Source organism: Symphalangus syndactylus, chromosome 15, assembly GCF_028878055.3.
Source record: "Symphalangus syndactylus isolate Jambi chromosome 15, NHGRI_mSymSyn1-v2.1_pri, whole genome shotgun sequence".
In the NCBI taxonomy this organism is placed as follows: Eukaryota; Metazoa; Chordata; class Mammalia; order Primates; family Hylobatidae; genus Symphalangus; species Symphalangus syndactylus.
Window position 1 is genome coordinate 89,418,540 of NC_072437.2, and position 22,977 is coordinate 89,441,516.

Here is a 22,977-nt window from a genome sequence, read left to right on the forward strand (position 1 = left end):
CTTTTCCAACTTTTTGTTCAGCTATTTTGTAAAGTATGTCCTTAGGCAATTCAGAATTTTGTCCAGTGATTACATTTGTGAAGTAAATTTGTCCTTGCCTTATTGTTACATAATTTATTCAAATTCAAGACATTCAGCATTGAGCATTCAGTTCTCAAAAGGATTTGCTTAGGATTGAAACATTCTAATTAGAAGTTGATTTCATTTCCCCAAGATCTTATCTGAGAATTACGTCCTTGCACTGATAAATAATGAATCTTCCAAGTACACTTTTAAAAGAAAAGATATGTGTGATTCTTAGATTATCCCACTGGCAGAAGCTTCCCCTCAACTGAAGAAGACCTGGCCCCCCAGAATAGGAAATTTCTTTTTAGTCTAGTCTTTTATCTTTAAAATTAATGAAGTTTGGGCATCCTATCCCGTGTTTATTTTAGCGTAAAATAATTATTTAAATTTATTATTACTTGTATTAAACATTTCCCTTACTTCCCACCCTTCAAACCTTAATTAAAATTGACATTGTAGAAAAATCCCCCAGGTTTGTTATTTGGACTCCTATACCTTCTGGCTTGCTGCAGTGTACACCTCATCTCTTGATATAAGTATCCCAGTTTCAGAAGCATATGCCAAAATAAATTCATGCTAAATTGTAGATTTGCTTAAAATTCTGCTTCTGGCGAAAGAATACTGTAATAACTCAAACAACAATTTTGCTTGTTTATAAACAAATGATTATTAATGATATAATAATTTTAAATGATTTTCAAATTATCTTTGAGGCTTTGCATGTCTTTAGAATTTTGTAGTAAATAGACAATGACAACCAAGCTGAACAAAGTATTCAACCCTTCTTTTGGGAAGAAGAAACTTCTTGTAATTCTGAATGCTATATCCTTCCTTTACATGTTTTGCTTCTAGAAGATACTGTCGTACATTATAGGATCAAGCTGAACTTTCTTTTTAAGCCATGGCAGTGATGAGGGTTTAGATAAATGGAAAAGTAGAGAATTCTCTAGGGTTTTTTTTCCTGTTTTTTTGTTTGTTTATTTGTTTTTGAGATAGAGTCTCCCTCTGTTGCCTAGGCTGGAGTGCAGTATTGCGATCTTGGCTCACTGCAACCTCCACCTCCCGAGTTCAAACGATTCTCCTCCCTCAGCCTCCCAAGTAGCTGAGACTACAGGCACATGCCACCACACCCAGCTAATTTTTATATTTTTAGTAGAGATGGGGTTTCACCATGTTGGCCAGGCTGGTTTCGAACTCCTGACCTCAGGTAACCCACCAGCCTCGGCCACCCAAAGTGCTGGGATTACAGGCATGAGCCACCACGCCTAGCCTTTTTTCCTGTTTTTTAAATGATATAACCAGTATTTTTTCTGGTCTTACTTCTTCATCAAACCTGCCACAGTATCTAACTGTAAGAGATGAGGGAGGGCTGTAATCCAGCAAGTTGAAGTTTGGCCTCAGAGATCAATAGCTCCCATGACTCTGCAAATAGAAGAGGCCGACCTGGGCAAAATAATGGTAATTTGGGGATGGCAAGCAAAGAATCTTCTTGAGATAAGAAGAGCGTTAATAGGAACCTCATGAAGGCACAGGATCCTAATTGCTAACTCATTCCCTTTCCCCTATACATATACATTTTGGTGTCATCCTGTAATGCTATCTTTATTTGGATATCACTGAGATACAGAGAAGCTTTTAGTTGTGTTTTCATCATTTATTAAGCTATATGCAAGAATGACTTAAGTTCAGTATAGCTCTTACACCTGGCATAGGTGCTCAGTAAATACTTATTGAAGGATTTGGTCTGATAATAAAGATGTGTTTCCCTGAGAGGATTACCATCCATTTTCCTTATGACTGAACGTGAACTTTGAGAAAGAGGACCTTGTGATTATTTGTATACTTTGCCTTTGCTGTTCTACTAAATAGAGTTAAAAAAGGATTACTTTGCTATTCAAAATGTGGTCTGTGTGCCAGTAGCATCAGCATCACCTGAGAACTTATTAGAAATGTACTCTTGGGTTCTACCCCAGAGCTGCTCAATCAAAATCTGCATTTAACAAAATCCCTAAATAGGCTGGGCGGGTTAGATCATGTCTGTAATCCCAGTGTTGTGGGAGGCCAAGGCGGGAGGATTTTTTGAGGCCAGGAGTTCAAGACTAGCCTGGACAATATAGCAAGATGCCACCTCTCTCTCCCTCTGTCTCCCAAAAAAAAAAAAAAAAAAAAAACCAAACAAACCCAAACCGTAGATAATTTGAATATACATTAAGGTTTGAAAACATTGTCTTGTGACATTATAGCAAACATGTTGATGATCTATGTACATGTTTATATGAACACATGTAAAGCCATGTGTATATAGTGTTGATTGGTAAATATATGGATATAAGTATACATGCTAGTCAATCAAATATTTACTGTGCATCTACTGTATACAGGCCACAGATCTAGATGCCAGGGATTTGCAGACAAACAAGATGTATATGGTCAAGATGATTTCTCTCGAAATCATTTTGAAATGATCTTTTGAATCCATTCAAAAGATTACTACTCTGTAGAGGTGAAAAAGAAAGTTATCTTCATCACAATTGGTTAGAAATTGGCTTTTGTGTTCCTAGGAATCTTATGCATTCAGATGACATAGTAATTGACCTGGGCAGGAATTTAAGATTTGTTTAACTTGAGAGAGGCAGAATCTTATTGCATGAGGAAATAAGCTACATTTCAGTCAGTTAGAGAACATGAAATAGATTTGAGTTTCCAAGGCATTGTTTTGTAGTCCTTCCTATTGAAAGGGGTTTTGTTAAGAGGTTACTCGGTATTAGTCTTAAATAATGGTTATGTGATATTGGTTTCAAAATAAGTAAAAATGCACAATGTATTCAGAGGCTATAAAATAAACACCACAAAGCAGATATGACCATATTTTATGTTTATTCTACTACATAATAAGTAGCATTCCAAGTACAGAAGAAAATAAAAAGAAAATATTCTGTGCATGTATTAAAATGACTTATTTGTTAATTTTGTCCATTAAAATACCTTTTAAATATAGTGTTTGTCATGTTCCAGGTAAGAGAGTAAATGCATTACAGCTTTGAGAATAATTTGAAGTTTAATGAAAGGAAGAAAGTGGAAGGCATTGAATGAGAAAGAATAAATAGTGAAGGCCAAGTTTGATGACAGGAAACCAGCTTAAAAGGCAGAGTGTGATGAGGCTGAGTGATCTTGGAGGAGTTGCAGACAAGAGAAAGAAGAGCAGACGCATCCTGGTCAAAAACTAAAGCACTGCTTTGGGGAGATGTCTTCATACCCTGTCTTTTCTGAGAAGCTCCTCCTCCATAGAAGGGAGCCGGGAAAAACCAAGCTTGCCTGGTTAAGGCTGTTTGTCCCTGGGCCAATCTGATTTTCCCAGGAACTTAGAATTTGGAGGCAGAAATGCTAGTCTCAGCCTGGGCAGGGCCATTTTACTGGGAAAATATAAACCCAAGAGCTGTGAGGCATTTGTGTGCATGGAGAAAGAGTAAAAAAGCTGATCTGCAGAAAAGGTAGGGTGAACCAGAGAAGGAAGAACATCTGGCTCCTGATAAAGAGAAAGCCCAAACAAGTGATGCACAAGATTTTCCTCATCCTCCTAATCCCCTGAGAATCCTGGCTGTGTTCTGCCTTTGAGCTCGAAAGATACCACTCTTTCTTATTGGATATGTCCATTTGTGCCTAAGTTCACCTGAGCAGATTTCTGTTACTTGTAACTGCAAGTATTTGACTAAGCCCGGGCCTCGTTGTACACCTCCTAATTCCTACTCTTTCAGTTTTTCCTGGATCTCTGTGATCTTTAATGAGAAAGGACTGAGTCATGGCCCTATTGGTGACACAGTAGAGTTGAGATTAACATACCCTGGGAAAGGTAAGGGCATGTAAAGAAGGAAAGCAAAAAGTAGTATTTGATCTTGTTTAATTTCTTTGGATAGTTCATTCAACAAATGTTAAGTGTTTCTTCCACCTCCAACATTGTACGATGTACTAAGGATGTAGTAGTTAAATATGGCAGATTGTTCCTGTCTTTGCGGTGTTTACAATCTGGTGGGGAAGGCAGACATTACATGAATACCAACCATCATGTGTGGTGAGTTTTTTAATGTGGGAAGTAGGCATAATGGGGACGTGGTCACAAAGTCTGCCTAAGGAAAGTTCATTTTAAACCCCACTCTCTATAGAGAATTTGGGGATGACCCCTGGCTTGTTTTGTAGTTTGCTATGAGCTAGCTGATTTTTATGGATGAATGAGAAATCAGAGCCTTTCCTTATCAAATATTCTTTCAAGAAGAATATCCCCTTGGTGTATCTTATGTAGTAGCTGCACATTGCCTGTGACAGTATCAACTTACAGCACACTCATCTGGGACCCTGCATGAGCTTGTAAACCAGGCCCTCAGGGTAAGAGTGCAAGTTTCAGTTACAGCCATAAATGTGATTATTTGTTCCAGGCTTCTAATAGATATAATTTCAACCACCATAGTTGGATCACACTTAGAGAAAAATCATGTAAAAAGCACAAGCATTTCTGTTTCTGTGGTTGATTTATTTCATATTTACTTTACCAACTAGGTTTGCCATTCATGGGGTCAGACCTTTGTCCTTTGAGAGATAGCAGAGGAACCTCTTGCAGGAGTTGGTGGAAAGAGTTGGAGATTTTTCTTACTCTATCGGAGGATTGGATGTCAAGCCTGGCATGTATTGCCAACTCCTCCCTGGGTATGGAGAATAGATCGATCAACTTGGCCACCAAAGATGTTGTGAATAAGAGGCTTGAGAGGGCTAGAGCCTCAGGCCGGGTGTGTTGGATAATTGGAAACCCACTGTGGGTTCTGTTCCTGCCAGGGCAGGCAAATGGAATTTACTTTGGCTCCTAAGTATTTATAAATTTTTCCACAAAGCCAAGCAAGACATTTTTTTCATTTTTTCAAAGGTAGTTACAAATAAAGAGGCACACCTAACGTAGCAATAAAATGACCTGTCTTGTCACCTTCCCAGTTCTCTGCCTTGGCCTGGTGGGATGACATTTACCCAGTCTGAAGTGTGGTTGGGCTGCTCAGTTTTCACACAAGTATGGATACCTGTTCAGTTAACGTTTTAAAGTATAGGAACTCAAGTCCTCTCTGAAACATGTGATTTTGAACTGCTTGCTTCCCAGTTTTTATCAAAAGCCTGTTTGAGAGAAAGGCTATTTGTGGTGAACAGCATGAACGATAGTCTGATTATTCCTTTAAATTTGGAGTTTTCCCACTTTGTGTTAGCCCTCTGCAGAAATGCCTTCATTCGTTGTGCCCTCAGCTTATACTGATGTGTACATTATATGAAGTGCTTTATGGCTGTTTTTGAAGTAATCATCTACCTTAATGTACAGTGCCCCTTTTATGAAGGAGCAAAAAGGTGGAATATTTTTCAGACATGAGGGCCAGGAGCTGTTTGCTCTCTCAAAGGCAGAACTTCCCAGCCTATGTGACACAGCCTACTGGTGTGGTCTAAATGGATTACGTTAGAACATGAGAACTGATCCCCTTAGCTGAGCAGGGAGGTAGAGAAGAGGATGGAGGGAGGGCTAGTCTCTTCTGTTTATTCCAGTGGCTGTACAAATATAATTTTCCGTGTGTATTATGAGGCAGAAAAGATTGGTAGCATTAGCCCTGGGATCTGGTACTTCGTCATTGTGGATAATGTGGAACATGAAACTTAACTGAATCTCCTAACAGATCTTTATTTTAATTTTCTTTCTGTTTACACACACACACTCTCTCTCTCTTTCTCTCTCTCTCTCTCTCTCTCTCAGTCATAACTTCTTTTTGCTTATTTGTATTGTTTGGTTTTATTGGTTTTATTGTATCTGCTTTTAAAGCCATTTCAAATGGTAGGGAATACATTAAATATAATAAATAATCTTAGTTAAGATATCTATGGGAAGGATATTTGAACAGTCTATTGTTTACATTGAATTTAACCTCCAAAAATGTATTGTTTCCAATTGCAGTGTTCAAAATGGCTTGTAGGTTAGACCTTGTGCCTGGGTGGGAAACTGGAATTTGATTTTCATTTTTGCTACAATTTGCTGAATCACTTTGGGCAAGTCCTTCACATTTTCTCTGTTTTGAAGCCTAACAGATAAACTGTTATCTTTGTTCTCAAATTTGCAAAGATATTTTGGTTATTAGATATACCAAATAACTACTTGTAAAATGGCTTCAGGTTCTTGATGTTTAACAATATTACTGTCATTGCTGATATTAACCTGGAGTTATTAAGAAAAATTGGCTACTTTGTGAGGTTGTAGCTGGATTGGTTTCTTTTTGTCATTTATTGGGACTATAATTTTAAGGTAACAGATAAGTTAAAATTGGGGATTTGGAAAATTACGTTGATTAATGTGTGTATATGCTTTTATCTGGAATGGAAATGAGTTATTTTGTAAGTAAGTTGAAAGTGTTAGTTTTCCCATTGGTAAGGAGGACTTTCGGTAACTTCAGACTGTGGAGGTGGTGTGTGTGCTTATTCCACCTCCTCTGCTGGGTGTTTTGGAGTTGGGGGAAAAGTTCATGTGAGTATATTAGTGGTATTATAGAAAGATATTTAGAATTATGAACTTGGCAGTTCTGCTTTTATAAGGTGGTGATTGTTTTCCTGACTTTTAAACATCTTTAACTCAGTTGAGAGAGTTTCTTGGCAGATTGGGAGAATGTGTATATACCTGAGATATGCTCATTCTGTTGTTTTAATTTATACCTTACTTCAAAAAAACCTCTGGGTTCCTGGTTGTGAAATGTATTGATCCATTTATTGCTTTCTTTTTGGTATAGGTTATATTATGGAACCATGTGTAATTTGTTGTTTTTACTATTCATATTCTTATAAACCATAATGTAATGTGATCTTTTAATTCTATATTTACTAAGAAGAAAAAGGTACCTGAGGAACTTCTCATTTTTTTTGGGGGGGGGGGGGATGGAGTCTCGCTCCGTTGCCCAGGCTGGAGTGCAGTGGCACGATCTCGGCTCATTGCAAGCTCTGCCTCCCAGGTTCACGCCATTCTCCTGCCTCAGCCTCCCGAGTAGCTGGGACTACAGGCGCCTGCCACCGCGCCCGGCTCATTTTTTGTATTTTTAGTGGAGACAGGGTTTCACCGTGGTCTCGATCTCCTGACATCGTGATCCGCCCGCCTCGGCCTCCCAAAGTGCTGAGATTACAGGCGTGAGTCACCGCACCTGGCCTGGAACTTCTCATTTTTAATGGAAATGAAGGAAAACATAGATTATCCAAACTAAACATGCTAGATATTGTTTAATCTGATTAAGTACGGCATTTATTTAGCATACTATTCTTTGATTGTCACCTGACGGGGCATTTTAAAATTTAGTGTAGTTAGATCACTTTACTGTAACTTAAAACTTGTCTGGGAGTTACCACTTTCGCTTTGCCGATATTACTCAGCCTAGATGAAAAGAAAACTAAATAGTTAATGTTAGTAGAGTAAATAAAATGTTGGATTTAGATGTAAAATGCTTGTTAGTGCTGGAAAATTGAAGTCCTAAATATAGATATGCTTAATAAAATAAAACGTGTTGAGTACTGAAAATCTAATAAATATTATTCTATTATAAACAGGGCTGAATGAAATAGTGTCCATAAATTTTTGCTTTGTCAGGGTGTATTGCTCATTGGAGGCTCTATTGAAGACCCTCTTATTGTGAAATCTTGACATTCAACTTCACCAGGATACCGTTAGCACCTGAAGTTTTTATTTGCAGAAGTCACCATTGTTTATTTAGTTTTAAAGTTTGAACCAGAATGTCTCATGAGGAAGATTAGTGTCTCCTGCCAAATAATGCCCTCAGCATTGTAAAGCAGTGTGATTGAAATCCGCAGCTTAACCTTCAATGAAACTTGTGTTTATTTGAGCAAAGTTCAACTGGTCAGCAAAGGACAGAAAATACATTAGTCACAAAATGAAAGAATTATTGGTATACGTAACAAATTAGAAAACTTTCCTCCCAAATCGAAATATTTTGAGATTGCCTCCTCTTAAGTACATGATTTTTAAATAAACAAGGGCAATTTTAAAAATACCAATTTTGAGATAGAAGTATTATAAATGTAAATAGTCACTTTCCCTCTAATCCATTTAATTATTGACTCTGCTGAGATTTTATGCTGATCTCTTGGGTCCCCTTTGTCTAGGGCTATGTCTCCTGTGCTTTCCTCCCTTCAAATTATATGGCCATTAATTTAATCACCCATACTGGAGCTTCTCTTTGTTTTGATTTTCACTAAATTTTAAGCTGAATATTTGTCTTAAGTTACAAAGACTTCATTTTACCAAACACTCAGTGTTATGAAAGTGTTTACTTTTATTTTCTTTCTTTATTATTTTACCAAATATCCAGAATTCAAGGAAATAAAGGGTCTAATTTTAAAGGTGAGACTCTGACAGACCAGTCAGATCTAAAGTCTTGATACTAATATGAGAGAATAAGAGGTCACATTTCTCATAGACCTTCACAGTTTCTCTTTTTATCTTATTTGTGCATTTCATTGCTTCCTAAATTTTTTCTAGTATATTTCTTTTGACTGTCATTAGTCTGAGACAGAAAAGGTAGATGAGAAATCTTATTCAGGTAACATGGAAAATGAGTCCTGTACTATTTACTGAAAAACTGTAATCACCTTTTCCCCTAAATTTTAATAAAAATGTTGGGGAAAATATAGGAAGCTAGAATATAACATCAACAAAACCAGTGGCAAGGCCTTGAATTTCAGTTATTGGGTTAGTAAAGAAGTCTTAGACGACCTAAATATACCATGATACATGTTAGAAGTCTTGGCAAATGGCATCACCCTACGCATTTCATTCTGTATGGTTATTCTCATGGGGAAACAGTTAAAAGTGGGGGTCATAAATAGATCTTCACAATTTGTATCATGCTATATTTATTTCATCTAGAGTTCAGGGATGCAATTTTGATAGAGGAAGTCAATGGAGGGCAGCTGTATTATAATTTTATGGTTCTGGTCAGGCACTTCACTCACCCTTTGGAGAAAGTAATTTTAAGGTGGGGGAATAGAACAGTCTCCAGCCAGTTTGTCTGTAATTTGCATGTTTGTCACTTCCTCTTATTCTTCCTGCCAAAGGATTCCCTTTGCCATTGGGTCATAGTTACCTTTACTTTACTGTCTCATTATCCTTCCCCAGAGAGTTTTGCCCCTTTGATATTTGTCTTGCATGGATGGGAGCCCATTTTGTATGGGCCACAGTACTAGTTTTTTTAGTTGCTTTTTTGTTAATTTCTGGTGAGTTGAAGTTAGAAGGATCTCTGTGTCAATCTGTTTACTCCTCTGATCCATAAAAGAAAAGGAAGACTTTACTGTAACAACAAATGGGGGTGTCAGTATTCTTTCGAATCTGCTCTCTGCTTCTTTGGATCTACTAGGGGCCAATCCAAGGCCTGTTCCTGTGGGAGTGTCACAGTTGGAAAATGGTTTGAGGAGCATTGTACGTCTCACCTACTGTGCGCATATGCACACACACACACACACACACACAGAGGTTTGCCTGGTGTTTTCCCAAAATGCCTCTTTGAAGGGGTGGTTATGCCTTTGGATGTGCCTGGGAGCTAATGCTGTTTAACTCTGACACTCCTCTGTCTAGAACATCTTGGGTTCAGGCATATGGATTGTAGAACAGTAAGATTTCTGTTCAGATTTCTTTTGTTTATGCTGATTAGTCTTTTTTTTTTTATTTCAGTAGGTTTTTGGGGAACAGGTGGTGCTTGGTTACAAGAAAAAGTTCTTTACTGGTGATTTCTGAGATTTTGATGCCCCTATCACCCGACCAGTGTACACTGTACCCAATGTGTAGTCTTTTATCCCTCACCCCACTCCCACCCTTTCCTCGAATCCCCAGAGTCCATTGTATTATTCTTATGCCTTTGCATCCTCATAGCTTAGCTCCCACTTATAAGTGAGAACATACGATGTTTGCTTTTCCATTCCTGAGTTACTTCGCTTAGAATAATGGTCTCCAATTCCATCCAGGTTGCTGTGAATGGCATTATTTTGTTACTTTTTTATGGCTGAGTAATATTCCCTGGTTCACCACAATTTCTTTATCCATTTTTTGATTGGTAGGCATTTGGGCTGGTTCCATATTTTTACAATTGTGAATTGTGCTGTTGTGAATTGTGAACTGTGTGTGTGTGAGTATCTTTTTTGTATAATGACTTCTTTTTGTCTGGGTAGATATCCACTAGTGAGATCGCTGGATCAAATGGTAGTTCTACTTTTAGTTATTTAAGGAATCTCCACACTGTTTTCCATAGTGGTTGTACTAGTTTGCATTCCCACCAGCAGCGCAGAGGTGTTCTCTTTTCGCCACATCCATGCCAACATCCATTATATTTTGATTTTTTGATTATGGCCATTCTTGCAGGAGTAAGGTGATACCGCATTGCAGTTTTGATTTGCATTTCCCTGATCATTAGTGATGCTGAGCGTTTTTTCATGTTTGTTGGCCACATGTATATCTTGAGAATTGTGTATTCATGTCCTTAGCCCACTTTTTGATGGGATTGTTTTTTTTTCTTGCTAATTTGTTTGAGTTCTTTGTAGATTCTGCATATTAGTCCTTCGCTGGATGTATTGTTTGTTGTGTGCATTAATTGCTAAGATTTTTTTCCCACTCTTTGGGTTGTCTGTTTACTCTGCTGATTGTTTCTTTTGAGGTAGAAGATTTTTAGTTTAATTAAGTCTCATCTATTTATCTTTGTTTTTGTTGCATTTTTTTTTTTTTTTTTTTTGAGACGAGGTCTTGCTCTGTTGCCCAGGCTGGAGTACGGTGGTGCCATCTCAGCTTACTGCAATCTCTGCCTCACGGGTTCAAGTGATTCTCATGCCTTAGCCTCCCTAGTAGCTAGGACTACAGGTGTGCACCACCACACCCGCCTAATTTTTGTATTTTTAGTAGAGATGGGGTTTCTCCATGATGGCCAGGCTGGTCTCAATCTCCTGACCTCAAGTGATCCGTCCATCTCAGCTTCCCAAAGAGCTGGGATTACAGGCGTGAGCCGCTGCCACCAGCCTGCATTTGCTTTTGGGTTCTTGGTCATAAAGTCTTTGCCTAAGCCACTGCCTAGAAAGGTTTTCCAATGTTATCTTCTAGAATTTTTATGGTTTCAGGTCTTAAATTTAAGTCTTTGGTTCATCTTGAGTTGATTTTTGTATAAGGTGAGAGATGGGGATCCAGTTTCATTCTTCTACATGTGGCTTGCCAATTATCCCAGCACTGTTTGTTGAATAGGGTGTCCTTTTCCCACTTTATGTTTATGTTTGCTTTGTCAAAGATCTGTTGGCGGTAAGTATTTGGGTTGATTTCTGGGTTCTCTTTCCTGTTCTATTGATCTGTGTGCCTGTTTTTATAACAGTACCATGCTGTTTTGGTGACTATGGCCTTATATATAGTTTGAAGTCAGGTAATGTGATTCCTCTGAATTTGTTCTTTTTGCTTAGTCTTGCTTTGGCTATGTGGGCTCTTTTTTGGTTCCATATAGGTTTTAGGATTGTTTTTTCTAGTTCTGTGAAGAATGATGGTGCTATTTTGATGGGAATTGCCTTGAATTTGTAGATTGCTTTTGGCAGTATGGTCATTTTCACAATATTGATTGTACCCATCCATGAGCATGGGATATGTTTCCATCTGTTTGTGTCATCTGTGATTTCTTTCAGCAGTGTTTGTAGTTTTCTTTGTAGAGGTCTTTCACCTCCTGGGTTAGGTATCCCAAGTATGTTATTTTATTTTTCTGCACCTACTGTAAAAGGAGTTGAGTTCTTGATTTGATTCTCAGCTTGGTCACTGTTGGTATATAGCAGAGCTACTGATTCGTGTGCATTAATTTTGTATTCTGAAACTTTGCTGAATTCATTTATTATAGGAACGGTTCTTTACTTTGAAATATGGTGGTGTTTCTTACTATGCATAAAATGATTTGAACCAATAGGGTGAAATTGTCTTACAGTTCTTATATACCTTTGGTTTCACAATCTATAAATTCTTTTAATTCCTTGATGGTAGCAATAATACCTTATGTGTCATTGTAGGACATGCCTTGAACATAGTAAGGATTCTAAATTTTTCTTGAAAGAATAACAAGAAATATAGGAAATTGGGGAAAAAACAAGGAATAAGGGAATGGCAATGAAGATTTAAGAGTAGCCTATGCAGTGTTGTAAAAAAGTATTTTAAATCACATTCAAATTTCAGTGGGTTTTCTAATTATAGCATAGCTGGATATGGACTTTGGAGGAAATCACACAGGAAATACTTTTAGATGGTCAAGTGGGCAGCTAAATGATAAGGTTGTTCCTGGCTAGTCACTAGCCCCTTGAGGCTGCAGTCGAGTTTTGCTTCATATGCTCATACTTACATCTTCATAAATTGTCAGATATTTAAAATTCATTTTAACAGGAATGGCAAAATAAGAGTAAAGACAGTGTTAGAGAAATAATTTTGTCATTTGAACACAAGAGTAGTTTTTCCATGTATCCTGTACTTATGTGTGTATGTACTTTACACAATTGTAATCACAGTGTATTTTTTCTGTAGTTTTTTTTCAGCTAACAATTTTCCATGAGATTATTAGATTTTAATTCTGCACACATGTTATGGGATTATGAGACCTGGCATCTTAGTATTGTATAGAAATTGTGGCAACATAGTTTACTGGTCAAGGGCAATAAAACTGACTTTTTTAGGGCAGTGCATTAAATATCATTTGATTGCTGTTTTCAGCAGTGTACTCTTGGGAATCTGGTTTAATTTTGTAGCTAAGTAGAAAGAAGATAGTCTGTTGTACTGGTGGAAGTTTTTGGGGGAAATTCTGCTAGTTTTTATTTTCTGAATATATCATGATAGAAAATTAGAAAAAAGCAAATATGCAGTTTAGAAGATCTTTTTGTTGTTTTATTCAGGGCCCTTTTATAGAGAATGAAAAATATGTTACTAAGTGATATGTTTATGAAGTAGCTGTCAGTAGAACTTGAAGTTCTTTTTTAGTTTAAAAATAATCTAAGTTGGTTGTTTGAAAATGGGACTGTGTATTTGAATGATGTCTTTGAACCTTCTCCAATGTTTCCTATGTGACCTTGGGTAAAACATCTAATCATAACTGTGAAAAGTAGGAATAAAAAATATTTGATGCTGATTGTGATTATGATAATATGTAGTTCATGATCTACATGGCTTCTGTGAATATGAAGGGAGACATAAAAACTATACTGGGCTCTTTAGAACAACTATTAAATATTTCAGTATTGGGTAAATTGTCAAAAGACCCCCTATTTAGTGGCAGCAATTAGGAGCAAGCATAGGTAGAGAAGGCAGGGGCCTGGGAGCTGACTGTTTAGTAAGCACTTGTTGACCACACGTGGCTTCCAAGCATACTTAATTTACTTAGGATCAGGTGTACTCAGTGAGTCAGTCCTGCGGAACAGGGAGACCCAATCCAGGCCTGGGTGTACTGACTCACCTGGTTTCTTTCCTACAATGCCAAGCCCTATGATGAGTTGGTTCTTTTTTAGGTTGAGACAAATCCTCCTCAGTCATTTTCAATCAGCAGACTCCAGCACACCCCCAAAGGCCAAAAACAAAAAAGTCCTGTTAATTCACACGCCCCAAATCAATTCTGAATCAAAAAATAGACTTCTATACTCCTGTGTGTATGTGTCTGTATGTGGGTGGGGAGGGTGGAGGGATAATAAGATCTTTCTTTTGTTTGTCTAGTTCAGAAAGGATAGGGTATTTCTATTTAAGGTGGAATTGGGGTGGTACAGCGAGAGTGGTAACAGAAACGTTACACAGCACAAAGTATTGTTAATCTAGTGAAGCAAATTTAGAGTCCATACTGACAGAACCAGCCAAGACCAAGCCCCTTGGAACTAGCCCAGTTTGGGAATATCTTATTTGTTATATTCATTAAAAGGATAACTGAACAACTATGGGGTGGCTGTAAAATTACTGTTTTTATTTTTTGGTGAGTGGGTGTTAAATGAAATGTTTTCCAGGAGTTAGTGGGGAAAATACAGCCTCATACTGTTAGCTAGTTAGACACTCCTGAATCGATGAGAATCATGGTTTTGTTAATTTCATCAACATGTTCATTTCTTTCAGCTCCATGTTCATGCATGTCTTTTAACCCGGAAACAAGAAGACTGTCCATAGGTCTAGACAATGGTACAATCTCAGTAAGTACACATAAATAAGATTTCCAGTTGAAATACTTCCCTTCCTGTGGAGTATGTATATGTATTTATTAGTCTTTTCAAGTTAACAGAAGAATTTTCTTGCTAAGTAGAATGAAAACTGTAGCATAGCAAATTATGGCGAGCTAAGAGATTCTAATGTAGGGAGAGCTATCATCAGTATCCACTTAAATGCTGACAAGGTTCAGCTTGACCTACCCTATACAGAGTGGCTAGGATGGGGGCAGTCAGAGGCCAATGAGTAAACTGCATGAGTCTGCATTAGTGAGAGCAAGCTGTGATACTAGTGGCTTTAATCATGGTGCCTTAAGCGTTGCCACATAAGCAACAGAACAGGAGGAAAATGCTTTCCCTTATGTCTGCATGTCTGATCCTGTCTTTGATACTCTGTGTTCTTTCTTTGTTCCTTCTGCTTCTTGTTTTTTCCAGCTCTCTTTAGCATCTGAATAGAATTCTGTAAATTTGTATGAATTTGTGAAAAAAAAAGCACAGAATCTAGATTTGGTCTGTAGATAGATCCACATAAATATTAGACCCTTTGATTACAGATGTTGGGGGAACTGAAGCGATTAAAGATTGGAATTTTGGCTTTTATTTACCTACTTAATCTTTCTACATACTAAGTTTCAACTAGTACATTAACTAATAACAAGACTGATCTGGTAAATTCTCCATTTGGTAAATTATCCAGCGTTGCTTTTAGTCCTGGGCGAGAGAAGCCCTGCTTCAGAACCTATGAATTAGAAGGCCCTGCTCTGCTCACACTTCCCCATAGGGTGAAGGATCTGAGGGCTCAAGGGGATGTATGTGATCAGCCCAAGTCCTCCCTCTCTCCCACTCCATCCTCCCCCTCTCCCACTCCATCCTCCCCCTACCAAGACCCTGGAATTTCCTGCCACAAACTGCTCAGAACGTGCTTCCAGAGTCTTCACTGACCTTTTTCCTAGATGTGTCCTTAGATAAAACCAGTGAGTATGCTCTTAGGCCTGAGAGGTGGCAAAGAGGTAGCAGTTTGCGGTAGACAGTATGTCCACCCTTGAGTGCAAGGCCCCTCAAGGTCTTGACAAAACTGGAAAGAGAAAGACAAGGGGGGGTGGGCTGGCCCCCGTGTCACCACAATATGGTGTGGAACTTAAAGGAGACTAAGAATTCTAAATTTGAACCTGTACCTCCAGCGGTGGAGGGTGTATTTGTCAAGACTGGAGGATGAGACTGTATTTTATTCAATAGTTAACTGGACTTGTAACTTTTAAACATGTAAACATGGAATGTGGGCCTCTATTTGTAATCTTGCCCCAGCCCCTACAAATGTTAGTGGGCCTAAAGTTTTGTATTTGATCTTTAGTCAAAACATTTGCTTGGTGGCCTTTCTGGGACTATTAACAATATTGTTAAATATAAATCAGCCTAGTGACAAGTATTTATGAAATTTCTGTAATATCCAATATATTTGGTAGATCTGTCAACTCTGTTTCTTAGGTAGATAGTTTATGATACGAAGTTGTCTACTTTGAGGAGAGCCATTTTTAAAAGGAGGTGTCTGTATGAGATAAATTTATTTTTAAAAGATAAAGGGAGATCATTGGATTATTCAGTGGACTTCTGAAGTGTTCATTACAAAGGAGATGTGAAAAGATGAACTGAGATCCCTCTATTTCCCGTTATAGGATAGTTTGTGTAACGCTCACTGTCCGTGGAAAAACTTAGGTTTACATAACATAGGAGTGGTTGGTTGCACTTTTGAAGTTAATGTACGTGGTTAATGGATACTGATAAATTTGGCTTTGAAGGCAAGAAAGATGAGCAAAGTAAGTTATGGAGAATTCTAGCTATTTATTGTATTTAAGAGGAGAAACCATCTTAGCCATTATTCTTTTAGTAAATGAAACTGCCAGGGAAGCATAGCATCAGTCAGGATCCATCTTTCCAAGTATGTCAGTACAGGGTTGAGATATCAAACCTTAACTTACTCCAATCTTCTGAAAAAGATTCAGGATCCTGGCTTATGTGAAATAATTTCGTTATAAGTACCTCCTTTGTATTGTTGAGGAAGATGAATTACACACCCTACCTCTTCTCATCTACAGAATTAGAAAGAGTTCTACATTAGGGAAAGATACACTGAGAGAACAGCATGTTTAAGGTTCAGGATTTGCATTGATCACTACAGTAACAGGCTCTTCACTGAAAATACTTAGTCTCAGCTGTTTTAATAATTTGCTTTTTAGACATGAGAAATCCTAGTCAGAGACTATATATTCTGTTTCCTGGTTATAGCAAATATATTTTAAGAAGAAACAGTGGTTAACTTATTTTAAAACTAAGAAAGTGTGAAATCAGAAAGTAACATCATTATTTCACTTTATTTTACTGAATAAAAAGAACACATTGTGTAAGATAGACAGTTAAACTTAGGCAGCTGAGTAGTGAATTAGAGAAGAAGTAGAGATAAGACATAGAGACCATTCTTTCAAAAAATGTGGCCACAAAGAGCAGGAGAGAGAGCGTGAGTACTGGAGCAAGATCTGGTAGGAGACAAGCAGCAAGAGGGTCCTCAACAATTTGGAAAAGTTAGCTGTGGGAAAGAATGGGGACAGTTGAGAGAGCAGGAAAGGAGAGAGAAATGTCATTCAGTTTTGCCATACAGGAGAGGAATGCCTTTTATTTTTTCCTGTGAGGTAGCAGGCGAGGTCATCTAGTGAGAGAAGGTAAAGATAATGAGGTGAGAGTAAATTTTCCTACCTATACCTTTTGGTCTTTCTAATCAGATAGCTCAGAATCCTGCTCTGCCATCTTGGTCTACAAAGTTGTAATTATCTTCCCCACCTCACTCAAATGTTCTTTTTGTTTGTATTTTTATTTTTGGCAGATGATTCCTGAGCCCTACCTATTGAAATTAGTCACACACGATACTCAGTAGGTTAGCTATGTTGTATTGCATATTTAACTTTTGCTTTGCACAATGTTTAAAAGTCTGTCTCTTCCATTAAACTGTTGGATGTTGAAGAGTTGGCCAGTCTTTTATTCATCTCTCCTCTGGTAGATCTTATTGTGGCTCCTTTTACAAATTGGGAACTCAGTGAATAATTTGTTAAATAGTTTATTGACTAAAGTACAAACACTATTATTATTTAATATAGCTGATTGTAATAAACACTTGCTTAAATTCTGAGATAGTTTATTTGTGCAATTCTATTACCATTCAAAATGTTTTTCAAAATACAATGACCTTCTGTAGGGGAAAAATTTATGCTGATAGTTTAATTTGTTTTGACCTTTTTCAGAAATGTCTTCTGTTTTAATATTGAGAGAAGTTAGTCAGATTGTGCTAACTGCTATTCACGCTGAAGTGGAACTTTAAACTTTGCATTTTTATGTCTCATGTATTCTAGCCAACTAACAAATATTTAAATATCAACTCTGTACAAAAGATTATGCTCAATTCTAACATAGTGTGGCTTCTGGTCTCAAAGACTTTATAATTCAGTTAGGGAGACATTTTTCATTTTTATGAAATTATGAAATAAGTAACACAAAGTAAACAAATGATAGCAGAAGTACTGGTACACCAATGAGTGTGATGTTGGCAAAGCAGTGAGGTCAGAAGACAGTGAGAGATAGTGGTCTAGGACAGCTCCCTGGATATGAACTGGATTTAGAAGACTGGCCAGGATTGGATTAGCTAAAGATAGGAAAGTAAGGTATTTCAGACAAAATTAATGGAGTGGGGGAAAAAAACCCACCCAAACCATGGAGGTACCAAAGGACCATAGATGTCTGGAGAGATATAAACTAATTTGGTAAGAGGATTAATGGGATAATGTGAAAGCTTTGATTCAGGATGAGTAGTAAGTGTTATGTAATGTAAAGGTACTGGATCGTAACATGGAAGATTCTCCCCATCCCTCTCCAAGACTTCATACCATATTTAAAGGGGATAATGGACTAATGAGGAAATGTCAACACAGAAGTAAAGCATTTCCATTAAACTAATTTTCACAAACCCTACTGAATAATTGCTATAGGATAGTATAGGGTGGAGATATATATATATATCTTTATAAATACTTATTTTCTTCTCCATCAAAACTTATAGGGAGCCACAATTTTTATTAATATCTTGCTAAGATAAATGCATAGTCATTGAAGATTTTTTGAAAAAGGCCTTAAAATGGTAAAATCTCTGTTCTCTGAAGATTAATCTCATGTGTGTGTTATGGGAAGTTTGATTGGGATGAGAGGATTGATCTATAAATGGTTAGCACTCAGAATAATGATTACTGTCTAAAAATAACTTACATTGACTGTGTATGTATTTATTGTTGTTTTGGTAGTTCTTGTAATTGTGATTATTATACTCTTACAGTATACATTACTGTTAGTTCATGTGGGTTATGTGGTATATTAGTTTCCTAGGGCTGCCGTAACAGTACCACAGATTGGGTGGCTTCAAACAGCAGTTTTTCTCTCATGGTTCTGGAGCCTGGAAGTCTGAAATCAGGGTGTCAGGAGGGCCATGCTCCTTCTGAAAGCTGTAGAGCATTCTTCCTTGCTTTTTCCTAGCTTCTGGTGGTTGCTAGCAATCCTTGGCATTCCCTGGCTTGGGAATGTGTCTCTCCAGTCCTTGCCTGCATCTTCACATTGCCTTCCTTTCTATGTCTCTATGTCTTCACATGGACTCCTTTAAGAAAAACAAAACAAAACATGGAGTCTCACTCTGTTGCCCATGCCAAAGAGCAGTGGTGCTATCATAGCTCACTGCAACCTTGAGCTCCTGGACTCAAGTGATCTTCCCACCTCAGCCTCTGGAGTAGATGAGACTGTAAATGTGCACCACCATGCTTGGCTCATTTCCTGGATGTTTGTTTGTTTTAGAAACAGAGTTTTGCTTTGTTTCCCAGGCTGGAGTGCAGCAGCGTGATCATAGCTCACTACAGCCTCAAAGACCTGGGCTCAAGTGATCCGCCTGCCTCTGACTTCCAAGTAGCTGGGACTACAGATGTGCACCACCATACCTGGCTAATGTTTTGGCTTTTTTCGTAGATGGGGTCTCACTATGTTTCCTGGACTGGTCTTGAATTCCTAGGCTCATGGGATCCTCTCACCTCAGCCTCCCAAGTAGATGGGTTTACAGGTGTGAGCCACTGTGCCTGGCCCCACGTGACCTTCTTATAAAGACACCAGTCATTGGATTTAGGTCTCCCCCTAATCCAGTATGATCCTGTCTTAGTTACATCTGCAAAGACCCTATTTCCCAAATAAGGTCACATTCTGAGGTTCTGAGTGGACATGAATTTTGAGAGGTTACTGTTTAACTCAGTACATCTGGTAATATTGTATCTACTGTGTTTCCCTGACAGTGTTAGAGCAGTTGATTTGGAAACAGTTTTCTCAATGTGAGACGTGATGTCTTCAGGAAGAAGTATCCAAGGATATTAAAAGAAGATGATTCAAAATCCTCTTCTGGGAGCTAAGAAAATATAATTGAAAGGATCTTCTTCTGCAGCTAATGCCACTCTCCTCTAGACTAAGTGATATCTTGAATAGGCCCCATGTCAGGATAATGGTGGCAGAGCTAGGACTTTCCTGAGCACTAGACAAATTTTCTTTGTATTATACCAGGCCAATTTCTTCATACAAATAGGACAGCCCAGCTGCAAGGAATTGCCCTAGGGTACTCACTAGTGAATTAGGAGGGAGCTTGTGTTATTCTGTGCATCCAGCCACTGTTAAAAAATATGTGTTGGGTTGGGGGCAGGAATTTCAGCATTTAATCTAACAAGGTGTTTTGGATGAGTTGTTTATTACCATGGATTATAACGAGCCTATGGGGAACTGAACCCAAATGGTAAGGTCATGTTCTACAGTGACGACAAATGGCCTCTGAATAAAGCACCTCAGCTGTACCCAAGCAAGCTGACTGTAGAGTTAGTTCACTCACTGGAGAGACAGTCTTGAAAATTTTTCCCTTAATCAGCTTCAAAACAGCAGTGTAATAGTAGACTCTCACTCATCAGTCATCATGATGCGTTCCAAGTTTTGTACTTACAGGAGAATTGATGTTGCTTCTGAAATTTTCTGTTTTCCAGGATTTCTAGTGTGATACCATTTATGAATAATATCCTAATCATGAGGGCATAGAAGGTGAATTTGAAGAAAATTTCAGGAAGCTCTCTGTGTTCAGAGAAATGTGTGCGTGGAATCTACGGGGCCTCCTCCTTCTAAACTGTTACATAACCCTGCCATTATTTACACTAGCTTATGATTTTGTCATTATACCATGGTTTCTACCATAGAAGACCAGCATAGTTCTGAGTCATTTTATCATTCTGAGTCACTGGACTTCCTAATGTGAGGAGTTCATTTTACACAGTGTTAAGTAGACATTTTCTTCTGAGCTTGTGCTAAGTTACAATGAATTTAAACTTACATATTGCATATATAATATATAAAAATATATGCATATTTTAATACTATAGGTGTGGAGCTATGCTTAGCAGGAAAATAGTCTTAGAGTACTGACATTCCAGTTGCTTACTATTTATTCATTTAATATCATTTGCTGAAGGTGGTTTTATCAAAGAAAACTCTTGCTGTATTGTGCCCTTGGTATTTGTGTGGATCAAAGACCTCTCAAAGACTAACCTTCTCCCTCAGTTATGTCATTGCACATGTAGTCCTGTCATCTTTTGTTCAGCACCTACATGTTGTCTAAAAACTTGGTCAAGCAGTCGTGAATGCAGATATCAAGAGCATTTTTTGACCTGAGATTAATTTGTTGCACTTCCATTGCAGTTGTGAATTTTCAAAGGCCTTCTTGAACCAACTTTTAGACCAATTCTGTAGTGTGAATACCCGTAGGAGCACCCAGATTGCTCTGTGTTTTGAATTAGGTACTGAAGAGATTGAGTAGAGTGAGTGGTGGATTGAAATCATTTATACACTGTCTACAGGAGTTACCTTGGCCACATCAACACAGCATATCTACACTTCAGAAAGGCAATGGCTGGGAACTGATCAGAGTATTATGTTCCAAGTTACTTTCCCTTTGTCCTAGGAACCTTATATCTAAATAATCTATCTCCCCAATAATTACATTAGAATAACTGATGTAATTATTTTATTAATGGCATATATTCAGCATAAACTCTGCAAAGCAGGGACTGTGTGTACTTGACTCTGTTACAGTCTGGCACCTAGTACAATGTCCATGAATTTTAAGTGCTCCATAAATATTTATAGACTGAATTAATGAGCGAGTAAATGAATGAATATAGTTCATTGAGTTGATATTACATAGAGGTTCGGAGCACAAGCCCTGGTATCAGACTGCCTCTACCCCCCTCAAGTTGTGTCACATTGGGCAAGTTGCTTTACTCTCTGTGTCTCAGTTTCCTTATCTGTAAAATGGGAATAATAGTTGTACCAATTTTATAGGGTTGTTATTAGGACTATCTGATATATACATTGGAAGCTCTTAGAACAGTCCCTGTGTGTATCAAATGCTCCATAAATATTAGCTCCTGTCAGTGTCATTATCATCATCATCAGTAGCAGCATCCTCCATTTGCAGTAACCAGGAAGCCTTGGTTAAAGTCTATGTCATGAGCATTTAGTGGGCCAGTTCCAAGGGGAGGAAATATCTTAGTCATGGCATATTCCTTAGGACGATTCAACTTATTTCTGGTCCCATCTTTAGTCTTTGCTGTTGCCTCAGAGGAATTTACCAGTGATTTGCAAAACATGGGCTGTCTTCTGACATGGACACTCTTTTTTCTGCAAAGGAGTTTCTTGTCCAAGTTGTTGCCATTTTAATCTTCATCATCCTCAAGAAAAGGGGTTGGGCTTGGAGAGGTGTACAGAGTACTGAAGATGCTCTGAATGGATGACTAGAGAAGATGTAGCAAATTTGTCATCACAAGTGACTCCCTTATTTTCGTGGATTGAGATCATGGAAGAAGGAAAAATTGCAAGCCATTAAGGGTTAAATTGGTTTCTATTGTTTTAGGAATTTGGATTTTATAGACCAATGTCCAGAGAGCCATCTGTGGTCCTACAACTTTTAAAATCAACGATAGGAATCAGTCCTGTTGGTATCGAAATTCTTTTCTTAACCATTTCCATCTACACATTTGAAAATATTCTCTGTATACACAAATATTTTGCTGATTTTTACTTTGAGTTCATCTTTTATACAAACTAGAGGTGAACCATGGTTCCCATGTAACTGTCATTTGTATTGCAAGGTTTCAAGCCCAGATAGGCTGGTGCATGGCATTTTACTGTTAATCACCTTGGAAGGCATTCCTCTCAAGAGTACCTTGACAACAACAGAGTCATGAAATATATCCTCCAGGGAACCATCTGACATTTACTCTTTTGCTGTAAAGCTTGAGAACTCACAAGAGCCAAAATGCATGAAGGAAGCAGTCATTCTTTTATGGCCCCTGTGGTTGCGGAACTGCTGTCACCTGGTGTTGCTCCACCTACTGTGTGATCTGAGGCAGTCTTGGCAAAAGCCTCACCCCTTGCTGGCTAGATGCTTACGTTAGCAGAGAGGGGAGTGGTATTAGGTATGTCCTAGTCTCTGGGGTTTAGTGCTGGGGTTAAATGCTGGGCTTGTATGTCTTTGCTTGGCTGCAGTTGGATGCTACAGTGACCCAGGTT

At 38.1% G+C, this 22,977-nt stretch overlaps 1 protein-coding gene across 24 annotated transcripts in view; it reads left to right on the top strand.

Annotated features, from left to right (window-relative positions):
• WDFY2 (WD repeat and FYVE domain containing 2) overlaps positions 1-22,977 on the top strand; it is a 314,795-nt gene that overhangs the window by 208,754 nt on the left and 83,064 nt on the right. For all 24 annotated transcript variants that reach the window (XR_010116081.1, XR_008651395.2, XR_010116070.1 and 21 more), the window contains one exon: positions 14,219-14,292. Coding sequence is in view for 9 of the 24 variants with exons in the window: in XM_063619259.1 (XP_063475329.1) it covers positions 14,219-14,292 (74 nt within the window). In the remaining 15 variants the exon portion in view is untranslated. The remainder of the gene's footprint in view (positions 1-14,218; positions 14,293-22,977) is intronic.